Source organism: Macrobrachium nipponense, chromosome 4, assembly GCF_015104395.2.
Source record: "Macrobrachium nipponense isolate FS-2020 chromosome 4, ASM1510439v2, whole genome shotgun sequence".
Taxonomy (NCBI): Eukaryota; Metazoa; Arthropoda; class Malacostraca; order Decapoda; family Palaemonidae; genus Macrobrachium; species Macrobrachium nipponense.
Genome location: NC_061100.1, coordinates 52,413,287 through 52,430,883, shown reverse-complemented (window position 1 = coordinate 52,430,883; position 17,597 = coordinate 52,413,287). Strand labels below are relative to the sequence as shown.

At 36.5% G+C, this 17,597-nt stretch overlaps 1 protein-coding gene across 5 annotated transcripts in view; it reads right to left on the bottom strand.

The window, feature by feature from the left end:
- Positions 1-17,597, bottom strand: part of LOC135210928 (fat-like cadherin-related tumor suppressor homolog) — a 736,096-nt gene that overhangs the window by 198,758 nt on the left and 519,741 nt on the right. For all 5 annotated transcript variants that reach the window (XM_064243897.1, XM_064243900.1, XM_064243901.1 and 2 more), the window contains 2 exons: positions 15,665-16,086; positions 14,704-14,977 (listed from right to left, as the gene is read on the bottom strand). In XM_064243897.1, the coding sequence (XP_064099967.1) occupies positions 14,704-14,977; positions 15,665-16,086 (696 nt within the window). The remainder of the gene's footprint in view (positions 1-14,703; positions 14,978-15,664; positions 16,087-17,597) is intronic.

Below are 17,597 nucleotides of genomic sequence, written 5' to 3'. Positions count from 1 at the left end.
AACATTTGAATGCAATGACAATCATCGAAAGCTAGCAAATAAAAAAAAAGAAGCTAACAAACTAACAAACGAAATAGTTGTTTCACAGTCGAAAGCAGCATAAGGATGTGCCAAATGAATCCGCTCACTGCAGAAATAATTAAAAAAACGAGTTTGAGACGAGAGAATTTCCAGGCTCCATGCCAATGGAATTATACATGAGGAGATTTTCACCAAACGAAGAAATACCAACGTTAAATAAACGCTGGAAAAATTATTATTTTCCAACCAGTAATTTTTTTTTTTTTTGGCCATTACTTTGCTGCAACATCATTAGGAATTTTATGGTGAACATATATGAATCTACTTTACACTATGAGAGAGAGAGAGAGAGAGAGAGAGAGAGAGAGAAATAAGCCATGATGGAAATAAAATAATTTACATCACATTAATTATAATAGTAATCACACGAACACAGAAACCAATTACGATGATAATGACACAAACAAGGCTCGCGGACAGGAACCATAATAATTAATTCTAAAGTAATTTTTTTAACAAATCTCTCTCTTGAGAGAGAGAGAGAGAGAGAGAGAGAGAGAGAGAGAGAGAGAGAGAGAGAGACTTTTCCCGTCACTCAACTCAACCAGCGGTTCAACCTCTATTGTCGATGCCCGAAAACCCGTGCTCCGTGGCTTTTGTTCCGTTCGAGAGCCCTGTGACCTCGCATGAACTGAACGATGGACGAGGTCGGAGAGGAGAGAAGTTAGCCCCCAAACATGCTGTCACCCCCCCCCCCCCCCCAAAGCCCCACCCACACTCCCTTTTCCACTCGCCCTAAAAAAAAAAAAAAAAAAAGAAAAAGTTGAAGTCAAATGCACTCCGCATGATGGCTCTGCTCACATTGGAAATCTCAGGAGCGGAAAGTTTATCCTGATTTCCCGGCGCCTTCGCAATCATAATATTGAAGAGTACGATGCAGCAACGAAGGGACGAGTCCTCCCAGTGAGGGCAGGGCTGCCTACCTGCGCTACATATGGGGAAAAACTGCGGAAAAAGGCTGGTTGATAAACATCACCAGTAAGCGTTTGAATGTTGAAAACACGGATATGCTTTCAAAATTTGACACCCATTTAGTAATAAACAATCTCCCACTGTACACACACACACACACACACACCACACACACACACACACATATATATATATATATTATATATATATATATATATATATGTGTGTGTGTGTGTGTGTGTGTGTGTGTATAATATATATATAATATATATATATATATATATACTTATATATCACACGTGGCTACGAGAAAAGTGAAACTTGAAATGCTAGATCTTTTGACTTTAATCAAATGAATTTTCAAGCAAACCTACATATTTCTTTCTATAATTCCTTAAGAAGCTGCCTACAGAACTTTTTTTTCTGAATATTGGGCTTAATGACATGCCTACGGGGAATTCTCTGTCGCCGATTACCGACTGAATGCAAACTTCATTTACATTTCTCAGATTCAACTGTTTTTACTAATACTTATGATTTGCCATTTCCCGTAAGGAATAAGATTAACTTGAATTCTATGAATGGGTTCCTGATACAAAAGTACTTCCGCAAATGTTCTCAAACATTTAAACACCTTTGGAATTCCTTTTCTTCTATGTTGTAAAAGCGGTAAGATTAGGCAGTACTGTCACAGAAAATTCAAATATGAGTTTTTCTCTTATACATAAAAGCACACACAACTATGCATATACATATATATATTTATATATATATATATATATATATATATATATATATATATAATATGGAGTAAGAAGAGAGAGAGATTTTCTCTTCATGTGAATGTGTGTAGCGTATACAATATTTCAAATTGCATACAAAAGGTTTTATTTCGTAAGAATTGCACAAGGGGCGTACATGAGCGAAGAACCTCCGACTTTCTAACTTAAAATGACTTCTTCCAGATGAAAAGTCGTCCTAATGTACAAGACCCACGCAGTTCGGTACTGAAGGACTAATCCATCATTTAAATATATACCGTAATGAATAAACACACCTAATTTAAACTTTACTCGATACTGAAGGGCTCTTGTGATAATAAATGCCACTTCAAGATTTCATAGTCTTTAATATGCAATATTTTACACATCAAAGCTTAACTGGTACATTTCCATAATCGTTCGGAAATGAAGTGGCTGCCTATTTTATTTTTAATACTCAACTAATTTAACCACAATTTCCAATAAGGAGTTTCTGGTGCATTATATATAATATGTGTGTGTGTGTGTGTGTTTGCGTGGGAAGACGAGGCTCGAGTGTTTATGTATGTGTGTGTACTGAACTGATATGTACAGTAGATGTTTGCTTGAACAAGGTATGAGATTCTTTTCTGTCTCTTGACAACAATCTTGACAACAACCCATCGTGAATAAATCACGAATCAGTGAAAAATGCAAGATTATTAATTTGCAATTCAAAAGTCCCTTTTACCGGCGGTTACCACTTGAAAATGAATGAATGGAACGCAGACAGCTATATTCCATAAAGACAGGTCAGACTGCAAGTCGAAACCAAATGTGCACAAAATGAAGAATGTGAAACACAATAAAAGTAAAATGACTCTCGAGAAACAATTTGCTTTTACATAAAAACGTTAAATTCTCAGTTATATTTCAACATCCACCCCCAGCATTTTCTTAAAGGGAATCATTCTAAAGTTACAGGTAACTTTACCTTTGACATTACAACCTTCCTGCTTGATGCCGTTGCCATAGAATCAAACTATCGCCAGCCTTACAACTTACAACCAGTACAAAGGGGTTAGGGAAATATTCCTCTGAAGGTTTCACGCGTTATTTGCTTTCACTGACTGATGGAGAAATTGGAGCTCTGCTTATAAATACATTAGGCTAAAAATTTTAAAAAGGCAGCCCCCCCCCCCCCAAAAAAAAAAAAAGTCACGGACGACTGAGAGGATATACAAAATGAAATCGGCTGGACACCCTCATTAAACATTCTCTTTGGTAAGGTTCTGGAGAGAGAAAAAAAATCAAGCGCAACGTTAAGAGCATAATGCAGTCCCGCCATATCGCGTCCTCTCGTATTTCGAAGCGATCAAAGGGAAAATCTACATAATTTATGCACATGAGAACCACAACAGGCAAAGCAAGGAATTACCAATTATTTTCGTGCGACAGGCGATACGATGCTTTCCCCGAATTCACACGCCTATTTTTTTTTTTTTTTTTACTTAGTCCCACCGAGGATACACTTGCGAGGAAATGTATTTGCAGAAACAATATGCTAATTCCTTTCATCCAAGTGATCAAATATTTATGTTACCTTGAACATTCGCCGTCTCAAATGCAAGTTAATCAAAACAGAATTCTACATTTCCTTTCGAATGAGTATTAAGACACACACACACACACACACACGAATGGAGATACCACATTCCTTACGATTTCTCTTAGAAAAAAAAGGGGTCTGTCTCCACACAAGTCTTACTCCAATGGATTTTGAATAAATGCCGAATTAACGTAAGCCGAGTATTTTGCCGGTCCTCACACTACTCTGACCTTGAAACCCCTTTTCGTCCAAAAAACGAAACTAAAAGAAAGGGCTCCTCCCCTTCCCGCACTACTGAGCTGCATGCAGCCCCTCTACAGGGGAGGCGTTCCGCCACCTGTCAGATATTGACATTTTTCTTTGGAAAGAATATAATGAAAAAACTTTTCCAGAACAACTTTTTTCGTCCTGTGAACCTCTTACACGCATCCGTACACTCTCGTCCTTCTGACCAGATACTTCAGATTCATAAAAACACTTTCAGATTCCTAGAAAATATTTTCATACTCATGAAAATATTTTGCCAATAACAATGCATCTAAATGATTTGAATCGCAGGGACTATGTTTTGATATAATTTATCTACGATGGAAAATAATGCAATCGTCGTTCATTTCCATTGTATAGAAGTATAGAAATGTGTTAGTTGGAGTGATTCCGCTTTCCTCAAAGGCTTGGAGGAAAGTGTGACAATATATAAAGATACTATCGAATTACACGACGCGCAATTTGATGACTTCCATTCTACTTTCTTTCGTTTCTTCCTTCAGTCGTCGGTTTTTGTAGGTTTTCTCTTAAATTATTTCAGAAGTGTTTAAATATTCCTTTTTAGCTCTTTTCATCACGGTTTATGTTCGCTCACCTTTATTAGTGAAGAAGTTATCAGAGTATCAGTATTATCGACATGCAATAAAAAGAAATGCCTTTGAAATAAGAACTCTGTCATTTCCATTTAACAAAAAACCAAAACAATTGGCCACTATATTAATTAGCTAGGGAGATGACATTACACTTGAACAATGTACTCTGACAGATGTTTATGATTATTAACATAAAAATCTCCAAAAAATTATATTACACAAAAGTGTATGTTGATTTGTTGTAACCCCGCCAAATAATTTCTCATTCAATTTATCATTCCATAATAAATCTACTTATTATCAGCAATGAAATAACAGCCAATTAGTCATTACGAACCTATTGATACTTTTCCGCAAGAAGAATATTTTTTTGAAAATAATTCCAAAATTGCATCATGAACCAGACATAATTAAGGGTCCCCAAGTCCCACTCAGACGTGGCAACGTGTTCTTTTGCATCATTTCATTAACACAGAAAGAAGACGTCGTTGAGCTGTTTCCATAACCATATTAGAAAATGTTTTGGAGGAGATACTTCGAGAAACTCTGGTTGAAAAAGAGTTCTTTTTTTTATATTGTTGGTGCTTTTTCCTCAAGACTTTTCGCATACAATTCGATAGTCATACGTTCCCAAACCGTTAAAATAGCTTATGCTCCCCAGACTGTTTCTTTATAACTGACAAGACGTTCTTTGCAACAATAATAACGAAGAAATCTAATATAAAATTGCTTGCCTACAATGTAATCCAAAGGTCGAACGTTCAAGAGCATACCTAGTCTCCAACTTGGATGTTACTACGAAGATTGTTTATAAAGAAAGTGACAATCAATACATAAAAGAAAAAGGTCCCATACCAAATATTAAACAATGTATTTTAAAAACGTCTACTTGTGCACAAGGTTTGGAGATGTACCGAGCTTTTTCCGCAGGTGCCCTTCGGTTATTTATTCACCAAACACTGAAAAGAACATATCCATTTTTCGTACCGGCAAACCTTTGAGAGAGCTATCAAAGTCTTTGAGAATAAAGAAAGATATTACAAAGGTTGGCAGAAACAACGTTCGGCTCAAATTTATTTTATCAGTCTCAGACAGCATGAAATTTATGCAGCTGACCCAAATTAATACTTCCCACATAACTGTTCAGTTTCTGCCACTCCGAGATAATATAAAGTTCATCCGTGTCTGCCAATCAGACATTGATTTTTTTACCACTACGTGAAATGCTTTCGTTTACCCATAAGCATCGGTATGTTTGAGGACTGACGATATTATTTTCAAGTTTTATCATTGTTCGGTGTTGATTGCATTATCAATGGCAGTTTCAGGTCTTCTGAGTTCATTTACATATTCCACCTGTTTCCAATTGCCGGCATAATTTGTTCACTCTGATTCACATCGTTTACTTAGATAACCAGATTAGTGAAGCAGAGTTAAACTGAAGGAATTTCTATCAATTTTTCATGAATGAAGATAATACCTGTGTGCCAAAAGATTTATCAGTCAGACGAGCAGGTCAGCTACTATATATCCCATAATAGCTAATAACATTTACGTGAAACCTCTTGTTGAAGCCTCATCCATACAATCAGTTGGGCCAAGGGACAAATCCAACGGTAATCAATGGACACAACGTTCCCCTGAGTTGAGCTGGGAATTCTGGAATAATCAGAACAAATCTGAGGGATTACCGATTTTAAGAGCATTCATTTTCTTTAATCATCCGTGCAGTTTTAATTATTCCCAGTAATTATTCCCAGAGAAAAGATATAGACGTACTTTTCCCGTCATCAATTTCAATATGAAATCAAATAATGCCTTCCTCTCTAAGAAAGTCATTGTTACAGAATCATCCGCGGGACATAACAAACAAACAAACAAACAACAACAACAACAACAACAACAACAACAACAACAAAACAAACAACAACAACAACAATAATAATAATAATAATAATATTAATAATAATAATAATAATAATAATAATAATAATAATAATCAATTCATTTTCCAAACCAAAACACACCTTCAACCTGGCGAGTTTCACTAGGCCTTCAAGAGGTTGCTGGCCCCATACCCAAATCTCATCACAACACATCACAGTTGCACTGCTATCAGGGACTTTATTCGCTACTTAGGTCAACACACACACACACACACACACACACGGTTTTAACGAACTGTATGCAAATCCAGTCTGCCTAGGTCACGAATCGAGCGCAGTTTTGTGGACGGTGAAACAACCGGTCTAGCTACTGACCTATCAAGATCCATCATTATCATTATAATAATAATAATCAGTCTGTTATCTGCTTCATACACAACAATAGTAAACAATGAACATCCTTCCACTGAGCGACTGTACAAAGAAAGAACAAGAAAAGATAATCAGCAGCGACCAACACCGCATCGGAATGAGCGAATATACATATATATATATACACACACACACACACACACACACATATATATATATATATATATATATATATATAAATAATATATATATATATATTACTATAATATATAAATAAAATAAATAAAGATGGAATAAGTGGAGGAGCGAAGCGGATGTTGGAGTGCCACCCCTGAGGCGCTTCCTGTACGTGAGCAAAAACAGCTCGAGTAAATTCCCTTCACCGCTCCAATATCAAAGACTTGATCACTCATTAATTATTCATAGCTTGAGTAATTGAAAAGGCGCGATCTTCGATACAGCGGTCATCACTTGAAATAAATCACTTAAAATGCTAATTCCCACTAATATGACCTAACGCTACAACGCTTGGAATTAAGCCGGACGTAAAAACCATCGCCGCCGCATCCCAATTCGGAAAGTGGGCCACGGGATGAAAACCAAATATTAATCGACTGTTTTCTGAAATGCTCCAAAACGTACAACAGACTATTATGCTATACGAGAAAATGATGCTTTAAAAAGATGACTGCAATAAGAATGCCTAAAATAAAATAAAAATAACTACCTCAAAAAATACAAATACTATCATATTTTTCTTTATTAATAAACATTTTTACCTTTGCTTGCAAAGAACAGTCGCAGAATCATAGAAAACAAAAAATAAGTTTATATTAAAACTTTAAAACTGATTGCAAACTTATAACAACATAAAGTTATAAATGGCAAATGCTTTTTACAAAAGACAATACTGATGAACCCAAAAGTTAAAAAGAATGTACCCACTCTACAAATACCAACACCGAAATTCTTAACCACCAACCACAAAATCATATTTCAAATGAGACACTCACTGGGAGCACATTTTCATCCTGAAACATTTCTTATATTCTCATGGTTTAAATATGGGTTTAAATAATATATAATATATATGTTATATATAATATATATATAATATTTATATATGTATATATAAAATTATATATATATATATATATATATATATATATGAATTATATATTATTAATACGTAACATTCTGAATCAGCCACCTTGAGGTTCTCGTCAATTAACGCAGAAGCAGAACAACGCCACAGCAAACTGAACAATTGGATTGCGCTTCCCAACCTTGAGCTCAGATTCACCAGATTCTGACGAGGACCGGCTGATTGAGTGACCGAAATCAACTGTGACACCGCTAATATGAACTGTCAGTTTTAAGAAAATTCCATCAGGCCGCTATGGCCCGTAATGAGTACATTTATTATATACTTACATATGACCATTTGGAGACGCAGGTTAAATTTTCTAAGAGAGAGAGAGAGAGAGAGAGAGAGAGAGAGAGAGAGAGAGAGAGAGAGAGAGAACATATGCTCTTTGCTGTGGAAACCACAGTTCGACTTGTACTCACACCGTGGCCATAGCCATGGAAATCTACTCTTCGGCGTCCCTTTTAAAAGGACATCCCCATTTGTCTTCAGTATTTGCAATTTGTTGTAAATCTAATTACTCGATAGGGTGCTGTTCTGCCTGTCTATTGAAATTTCCCCATTCTTCGGCTATTGATTGCATTCAAATGTAAATATAATAAAGTTGAGTAAACCCAAGTGTTTACCTGTAATATTCCTTGTTGTTAAAGTAAGGCCTTAAAGCTCCTCTTTCTTTTTTTTCTATTTTTACTTGTATGTTCTGACCCTGCATCTTTGATCAGATTCAGTTAATGTTGTGATAAGCTACTTGCTCCCATTGTTAGAACATAACAATATATAATATATATATATATATATATATATATATATATATATATATATATATATATATATATATATATATATATATATATATATATATATATTAACCGCTCTGCTCAAGTCCTTCTGAAAGTCGAAGGGGCAACACTACAAACAGAAGCACCCCCTTAGCAGAAAAAAATGTAAGTTGAAAAATGAAATAATTATATATAATATATCTCTGTGTGTGTGTGTGTGTTGTACATGTGTAGTATAACGCAAAGTTCTTTTTCTGGTTGTTTCTTCTTTTAAAAATCAAAACAGCGGAAATAGGGCGTAAGGTGAATTGAATATATATATATATATATATATATATATATATATATATATATATATATATATATATCATATATATATATACATATATATATATATATATATATATATATATATATATATATATATATATATATATATATATATATATATATATATATATATATATATATATATATATATATATATATATATATAAAGTACTTTTGCTGGTTGTTTTGTCTTTTGCATTAGGAACACGGAAGATAGATGTTTATGACTATAAGCAAATGAACAAATATTTCAATTGATAATACCACAGAGGCTGGTAATCGTGAACCTTTTCCATATGACGTTTATTTTGAAAAACAACTTATGAAAAAATTCCCTGTACCTCAGAACATGGTACCGTCTGAGCCTCTACGATAAACATTGAGTGGCTTTGTGTGAATGCTTTCCCGTGCACAGGTTCCTTTAATCCAGGTTCCAAATTCAATCTGCGAATTTAATATCGATTCCACCTCTCCCATTTCGGTTTGCTATCCAGTCTCTCATTTTAATCTGATCCCAAGTGACATTTCAATTCGCATTACCAGTCTCCAACTTAAATTTTGATTAACAGTCTTTACATACCGAATTTCCAATATCTCATCTGAATTTCAATTTATGTCTGCGCTTCGAATTCCACTATTCGGTTTTTTTAATTGAATTTCCTTTCTCTTACACTTTTCTTCCGTAAACTGCTCTTTTCACTTCGTGTGAGTGTCAGTATATTTCAAATTCGTGATAGCCCAACTTATTGGCTTCACAGTGATTGAAATCAGTTAAATGAAGACTTGAAGCCTGGGCGCTCATATGAAAGTTATAAATTCACTTCAACTTCATGAGGAAACAACAAAGTAGTTATTTTTAAACTGCTATGAAGAGTAGGGCTGGATTTTGATACAGGTAATACCATGTCACGAGAAATCATTTTTTTCACTTCTGAATTATGGCAACATTACCGAAGACATTGAGACGATTTTTGTTACTGAAATTTTCATCAGTTGGAAACCCGTGATAAAGGAAATAACTAAATTACTGAGAAATCGGCCTTTCTCAAATTTGGATCTAGATTCAAATAATGAATCCACACATCCACAAAATTCGTTTGCTGGAACGCAATTAATATTTTGGATGAACATAGGAAGCCAACATGCAACAAAATTGTTGCAAAATCGAGCAAAGATCCTTACATAGGTCTCTGGTAATCACAATGTAATGACAAGATCGTGTGATATTGTAATAAAAAAAAGTCTGCATTCATCGCCGTAGTGGACATAAGAGGAGACTGAAGATACCAGTCACTAATCAAAATAACAACCAACCAACAATACACAGAATCTAACTCCACGACTAATGAGAAAAAAACCTACCGCTTTCCGTTTAATTAATTCCAACATGTCCTGGACATGACGGGTAAACTGGGCATCGAAAACAGCCATTATTTGCGATGAAGCTTTGTTATAATGAACAATAACCTATAACGAGACAATAACAATGCGTTTCCGTAATACACACCAGTTGGTCTTCGGTTAAAAATACCAACACCAAGCAAGGGCTAATTAGCTATTACAGCTAGAGCTCCATTTTTACAGACGAAATGAAAAAAGAACTTCTCATCGCTATATAAACCGCAACACTCGATTCAATTGCAAGAACACGCAAATACATACAACTCCACACGTGCACAAACACGTGAACACAATATTTATGAACATAAAAATTGTCACGGTAAATGTGACAAATATAAACCTGTACACGAACATATGTAAACATACACAGACACAGACACACACACACCACACGACACACACACACACACATATATATATATATATATATATATATATATATATATATATATTATGCCACACATTACCACAGGTGAAAAATAAGGTCCTGACTTTATTGCCTAAGACTTCGTCAATTGCTCATAAATAAAGCCGAAACCGGTCAGAACCTAGACTCTTAGTTTTCACCCGTGGTAATGTGTGATAAAAGAGTCAGGTGTTGAAGTGATCATAAATATATATATATATAATATATATATATATATATATATATATATAATATATATATATGTGTGTGTGTGTGTGTGTGTGTGTGTGTGTGTGTGTGTGTGTGTGTGTTTTAATATCCAATTCGCTCTACCTCAGAATATGTATGTGAATAACGGTGATGTGATAAAAATTCATACATATATATATATATATAAATATATATATATATATATATATATATATATATATATATATAATACAAAATTAGTAACAAAGGAGACACGGAAATTACCGTACACATTTCAATGTGATGCATCTGTTTCTAGGCTCTAGGTAAATCACGAGTTTGCTGCTGAATACTGGTAAAATTTAGGTTTAGTCTATTTACTGCAAATACTCTGAACTGGAAATCGTAACAGCTGAAATGGCCCAACTAATTGAATTAGCATGACATTATTACATCGTCAAAATTTATCAATTTCATAATAACAACTCTTATTACTCGTCATAGGCATTCATTCGTATGAACACTTCTGATGTGCAAAAGTAGTGTCGGATCTTCCCTTCCATAGCTACTACAAAGGCCCTCCAGAAACACTTGGGTTCCAGCACCAGATGTCTTCATGGAGAGTTTTCATCCAGAACATCGCCCCCTCTATCCAATCAAGAATCCCCCCCTTCATTTCTATCCCCCCTCCCCTTTTATGGTGTACTCTCGCTCCATTTACGAAGGAACCCTCCCCATTCGAAGTGGCTTTCATTTCGGGCTACACTCCCTAATGAACGGAGAGAGAGAGAGAGAAGAGAGAGAGAGAGAGAGAGAGAGAGAGAGAGAGAGAATTCAGAATTTTCTAGTACCAGGCGGGGCGGAGAAAGATTGAAGGCTGACATTAAAAATCTCTCGCGTCAAAATTCAGAATGAGAGAGAGAGAGAGAGAGAGAGAGAGAGAGAACTTTTATCAAAGTATCTAAAGATACGTAGGTATGTATCGTGGCAGTGCGGAGTGAGAAAGAGGGGGAAGGGTGAGAGGGAGAGAAAGCGTCATGAAGAAAAACAAAGATTAGGAATTATAAACGTATACATATACAAGTATATATATATATATAATATAATATATATATATATATACTATATATATATATATAATATCACAGGGAGAGAGAAGGGGGAGGGCGGGGGGAGACTGACTAAAGTAGCATCAAGGGGCCTAATATTTGTAGAAATTTGGAGATACGGAAGAGTTGGGAAGAAATTCCGTTAGTGCATTATGTTGTTTACAGCACGCAGGGAAGGGGGTGTCACTTGCTTGGAGATTTAATAAGTGGCTGTATCTATTATATTTGGTCAGCGCCCCCACCGCAATTTTTGCCAGCTACATACCACTTTATTGCCCCCTGTGACCTTAATATGGGCCAAGACGGTGATTTGAGTGAACAGATAATAGCAGAGATATGTCGTTGAAGCAATCTGGCCTTACAACAAAGCAGACATCGGATCAGCTGGTTATAAGGAGACATTCAGTTCGACTGATCCGACATATGCTTTGTTTTGAGGCCAGGTTGCGTCAAACAACATATCTCTGTTATTATCTGTTGGCTTAAATCACCGTCTTGTCCCATATGAAGGTCACAGGGGACAATAAAGTGATATGTAGTAGGCAAAAATTAGGGTGGGGCCGCTGACCAAAAAATATATACAGCTGCTTATTAAATCTCCAAGCAAGTGACTGAGCGCCCCATCCTTGTCAGCGTCCAAGCCCCAACCCCCTCCCTGCGTGCTGTAAACAGCATAATGCACTGACGAAATTTCTTCCCAACTTTTCCGTTCCTTCAAAATTCGACATAATATTAAGCCGCTTGATGCTACGCGGCCTAATATCTTGTCGAATACTGTATATATATATATATATATATATATATATATATATATATATATATATATATATATATAAATATATATTTTCTTTTTGTGTGTAAAAATTCCACGAACTTTTTTGGCTATCCTTTGTGCACACACACACACACACACACACACACACACACACATATATATATATATATTATATTATATATAATATAAATATATATATACATAGATATTATGTATATCTGTAATATATATAATACTCAAATATACTATATATATATTAATATATACAATATTACATCATTAATTATTAAATATATATGATATATAATTAATATATATAATTCTTAATATATCTATATATACTTATATATATATTATATTCTATTATATATATATTCTGTTATATATATCATACTATTCCTATATATTATATTATAATATAGTATAATATTAATATATATATACATGGAGCTAGCAAACAGAATACCTCCTTCATATTTAAATTAGATCTCACGTCGGCGAATTAATTTATTTTCATATGTGTTAACCGAAGGGGAATTTTTTAGTTGATAAGAGATTTGTCGGCTCACGGGCGCGATTCATCGAACCAAGCAAATCCAGGAAGCACAGTGAAGCTTTAAACCACACCGCGCTTCCAGGATTTGTTGGGTTCGATGGTTCGCGCCTGTGAGCCGGCAAATCTCTTTATCAACTAAAAAATTCCCCTTCGGTTAACATATATAAAAATATATTAACTCCGAGGTAGAGCGAATTAGATAGTAAAGGACATTTATAGCTCGATGTATGTACATGAATCACGTAAGAATGTGATATGACTCATATATATATATATATATATATATATATATATATATATATATATAATATATTATAATAATATATATATACTATAATTATATATTCATATATTCATATATATATATATATATATATATAATATATATATGTGTGTGTACGTATATATATATATATATATATATATATATATATATATATATATATGTATGTATATATATATATATATATATATATATATATAATACTAAAATGGATTATGTACGTGCACATTACACACTGACACTCATTGACCAATTTCAACCAAACTTGGTATACATATAACTTAGCATCTGGGAAAGAACACCGTTGGGGGTAAGACATCACTAGCACCAAGGGGGGTTGTGAGAAGGGGGTTGAAAAGGAGGTGGGAGGGGGACGACGTAAAAATAACCGAAAATGACAGATATTAGTGTCTAATCCATGGTTTTCGAGGCCGCTGAGATGAAGACTTGATGCTCCTGACGCCCTTCAAGTCTAAGTTCTGTCCCGATGGGAGGGGGGGGGGGTGTGTGAGAAGGGGGTAGGAAGCAGGTGAAATGAAAAGAAATAACCGAAAACGACAGATATTAGCGTCTAATCCATAGTTTTTGAGGTTGCTGGGATGAATAGAGACATTCCCAATGCCCTTCAAGTCCAAGGTCAGCCCCAATAGGGATGGGGAGAGAGAGAGAGAGAGGGGAGAGAGACGAGCGAGAGAGAGGAGAGAGAGAGAGAGTTTCCTGGGCAACACCGGGTTGGTTAGCCAGTATATATATATATATATTATATATATATATATATATATATATATGTGTGTGTGTGTGTGTGTGTGTGTGTGTGTGTGTGTGTGTGTGTGTGTGTGTAAATCAGGGCTAAAATGCAAAGGTTACAGCAATTAAAATCGCCAAATATGGCTCAGCAAACGACATAAATAGTAAAAATACACAGTATATTATCAAAAATAAGAAACATGAAATGAGAACAACCTAACGCCTCAAAATGTGGAACTGGGACACCAAGAAGAACAATCAAAATACGAAAAAACCTCTTAAGCTATAGACAGAGGGGCAGAAGAAGACTTATGGAAACAGTTGTCTGATGTTTGAGAACTCGCGAATATGGAGAGATTTCATCAGCATCTTGCTCTATAATTTCAAAATCATCATAGACACTGTGCTTAACCTTATACGATCCAGGGTTGTTTATAAACCTACTTGCCCGAGACAGATAGGTATAGATATAAATATAGATATATGAGAGGAAGAAGAGAGAGAGTGAGACGTTCCCTTACCTGTATGTTCATCAATGGAGAAAAACTGAGCGACGTTTTTCTCAACGATGCTGTAAGTGACTCTGCCGTTGAGACCATTATCGCGATCGGTAGCAGAGACAGTGAGGGGCGCCGGGTGCCCTTTGGCCTGGGAGGAATGCACCGTCAGCACCGGCGTGTCGACAGCGGCGTTCTGCTCCACTGTTCCTTGGTAGACGAGGTCGTTCCATTCGGGCCACCAGTCATTTTCGTCTAAGACGGTCACTCCGAGCCAAGTGTCACGCTGCACGCCCGCCTGGGGAAATGAAGCAGAAGGGGCCTCGGGTGAAATAAATGAAATGAAAAAATAATGGGCCTCACGAGACTCTCAAAGGTTCCAACACCTTTTAAAATTTCGAGACTACGGGTTTTCAAATAATAATAATACCCTTTATCTTGAGAGCAAAACAAGGTTTACACTTACGACGTGATTGATAACACTTCATAATCTGCAGTAACGGTAATAATATTAATTTTTACGGTGCCTCGCTCCCAAGTAATCATTACTGTCAAACACAGTCGCAGAACTACTATAGTAGATTCACATCAACCGTGCATTTGATGTCTGGGCCAGTCCCTTACGACGCTCCTGATTGGCTGTTGATAAGCCAATCACAGGGCTGAAAACTCTCAGTCTCTCTCGAGAATTCACATGGGTAGGATCTATGTTCCACCTCTCCTGAGGGATGCGTCTTTCAAAAGTATCCCTCAGGAGACGAACATACATCCTGCTTATGTGAACTCTCTCGAGAGAGTGAGAGGAGTTTCCAGCCCTGTGATTGGCTTATCAACAGCCAATCAGGAGCGTCGTAAGGGACGGGCTTAGACATCAAATGCACGGTTGATGTGAATCTACCTTAGTAACAATTACAATTAGACGGACATTAAATTGTTTTCCTAATTCAGCCACAACAAAACTGAAATGTTGTTCAAAGGCACTTACCAAATTCGTAGCCGTCAAGGTGAGGTTATACCAGGCCGTCGTTTCGAAATCGAGAGTCGTTGCCAGGCTGACGACCCCAGAGGAGGGACTCACGACGAAAACCCCTTCGTCGTTCCCTCCGGTGATCGAATACTGCAGAGAGGACGGCGAAGTCGCTGCCAGACGAGCTATCGCCGACCCCACCGAAGTCCACTCGTTCATTTCCACCACTTTAGGAGCCTCCCCTTCCTTCCAGGAGGGCGGCGCCTCTGGCGATGATGCTACGATGACCCGCACTGGAACAGAGGCGGCTCTGGCCTGCCTGCCGTGGTCCATGGCTCGTACCAACAACAGGTATTCCCTGGGGTCAGAATCGACCAACTCCCGCGCTAATCGAATGACCCCAAGAGACGGCTCCATGGCGAAGAGACCACCGGCATTGCCTGAGGGAATTTCCGTTGCAGAGTTTAATACATATGCTTAGTAACCATGGAAACATGATCATTTATTGTATATAATTATGATGCAGATGCAGAGCAAACACCCGATGGAAACCAATGAACAAATTTAATCAAAGTAATAAATCATTCAGTAATCATACACACTAAGACAGACCTAAACAAAACAAAAAGCAGTTCGACTGATTTGAAGCTTTTAAGTAAATAAAATAGGAAGAAAAATAAAGGATTACTTAACTAGAACTGCGGTAAAAAAAAAAAAAAAAAAAAAAAAAAAAAACTACAGAAGCCTGTGAAATGAACCGGTTACTACTGGATCTGATATATACTCGCGTGATTGACCTCGGGTACTGAATTACATCTAATTAAAAAAATGTCATTAAAAAACATATCGTTTAAAAGAGCAGACGAGGAGCTGCAAGTAGCGTTAAGACGAGAGTTCTTTTTCTTTCTTTCTTTTTTCATATTAATGTGGGTGAAAGGGGCAAAAACAAGTGGAGAAAGATGACTGCATTGTTATAGCTGCCCTGAGGGTACGAGCGTCAAATAAAAATGAGATCAATGTACCCAGAGAATGAGTGAGAGAGAGAATTTATTTATTACACTCTTGGAGCCTGTGAGACCTCATCCACTCTGAGAGGAGAGATCAGCAATGAAGCCCCTTTTGGCGAATAGGACAAAGCTCCATTTTATTTGGAAAGAAGTTGTCCTGCGTGCCAATGACGACCATTTTCTGCAGGTTTGAAATCGTCCATCAATAATCAACTATTATGGTGCGGCCTCTTCGTCTGTGCTTTTGTCAGTGTTAATATTTTTGCCGCATGAAAGAGCTTCATAGTTCATTGCTGTGTAAAGGAAATGATCGTTTTTTATTCCGGTCACAAGCAAGAAGAAATAAGCAGTTTCTTCTGTTTAAATAATCCTGAAACATTACACTGACGATGTGAACAAAGACTGTCTATTAAATTCCACTTGCTTAAACAATACATAAACAAAGATGCCTAACCCACATGAATTAATTTCAGTGTCAATTATATCCTATTATCTCCTAACTGTCTTCTTCCGACTATTTACAGACTTATAACCCTTATACCAAAGAGAGCTCTCTAAATGTTGAAATGGCTTCCAGAATTCTTCATAACTAAGGGCCTTGTAATTGCAAAGCATACCATTCATCACGTCACATCCGACTACGCCACGTGTCTTGAAAACCGAGTCTTGGATATAACTGCCACAGGGTAACAAACAAAGGGGTAAAGGAAAGCGCATAAACGGAACAAGAACAAAGAAATGAGATAAAAAGTAAAGACGAGAAAACTCCACCTCTTACTCAAGGACAAAAAAACATGGGTGGGAAGGTGGAAGAAGGGGTGGGGGGGGGGAGGGGGCGGGGGGGTGGGGGGGGGGAGGTTAAGAAAAATGAAATCTCCCTAACCAGAAGGAAAAGCAGCAGCAGAAGCAGCCTCGTGGCATTGTTTCGAGATGCTGCACCAACA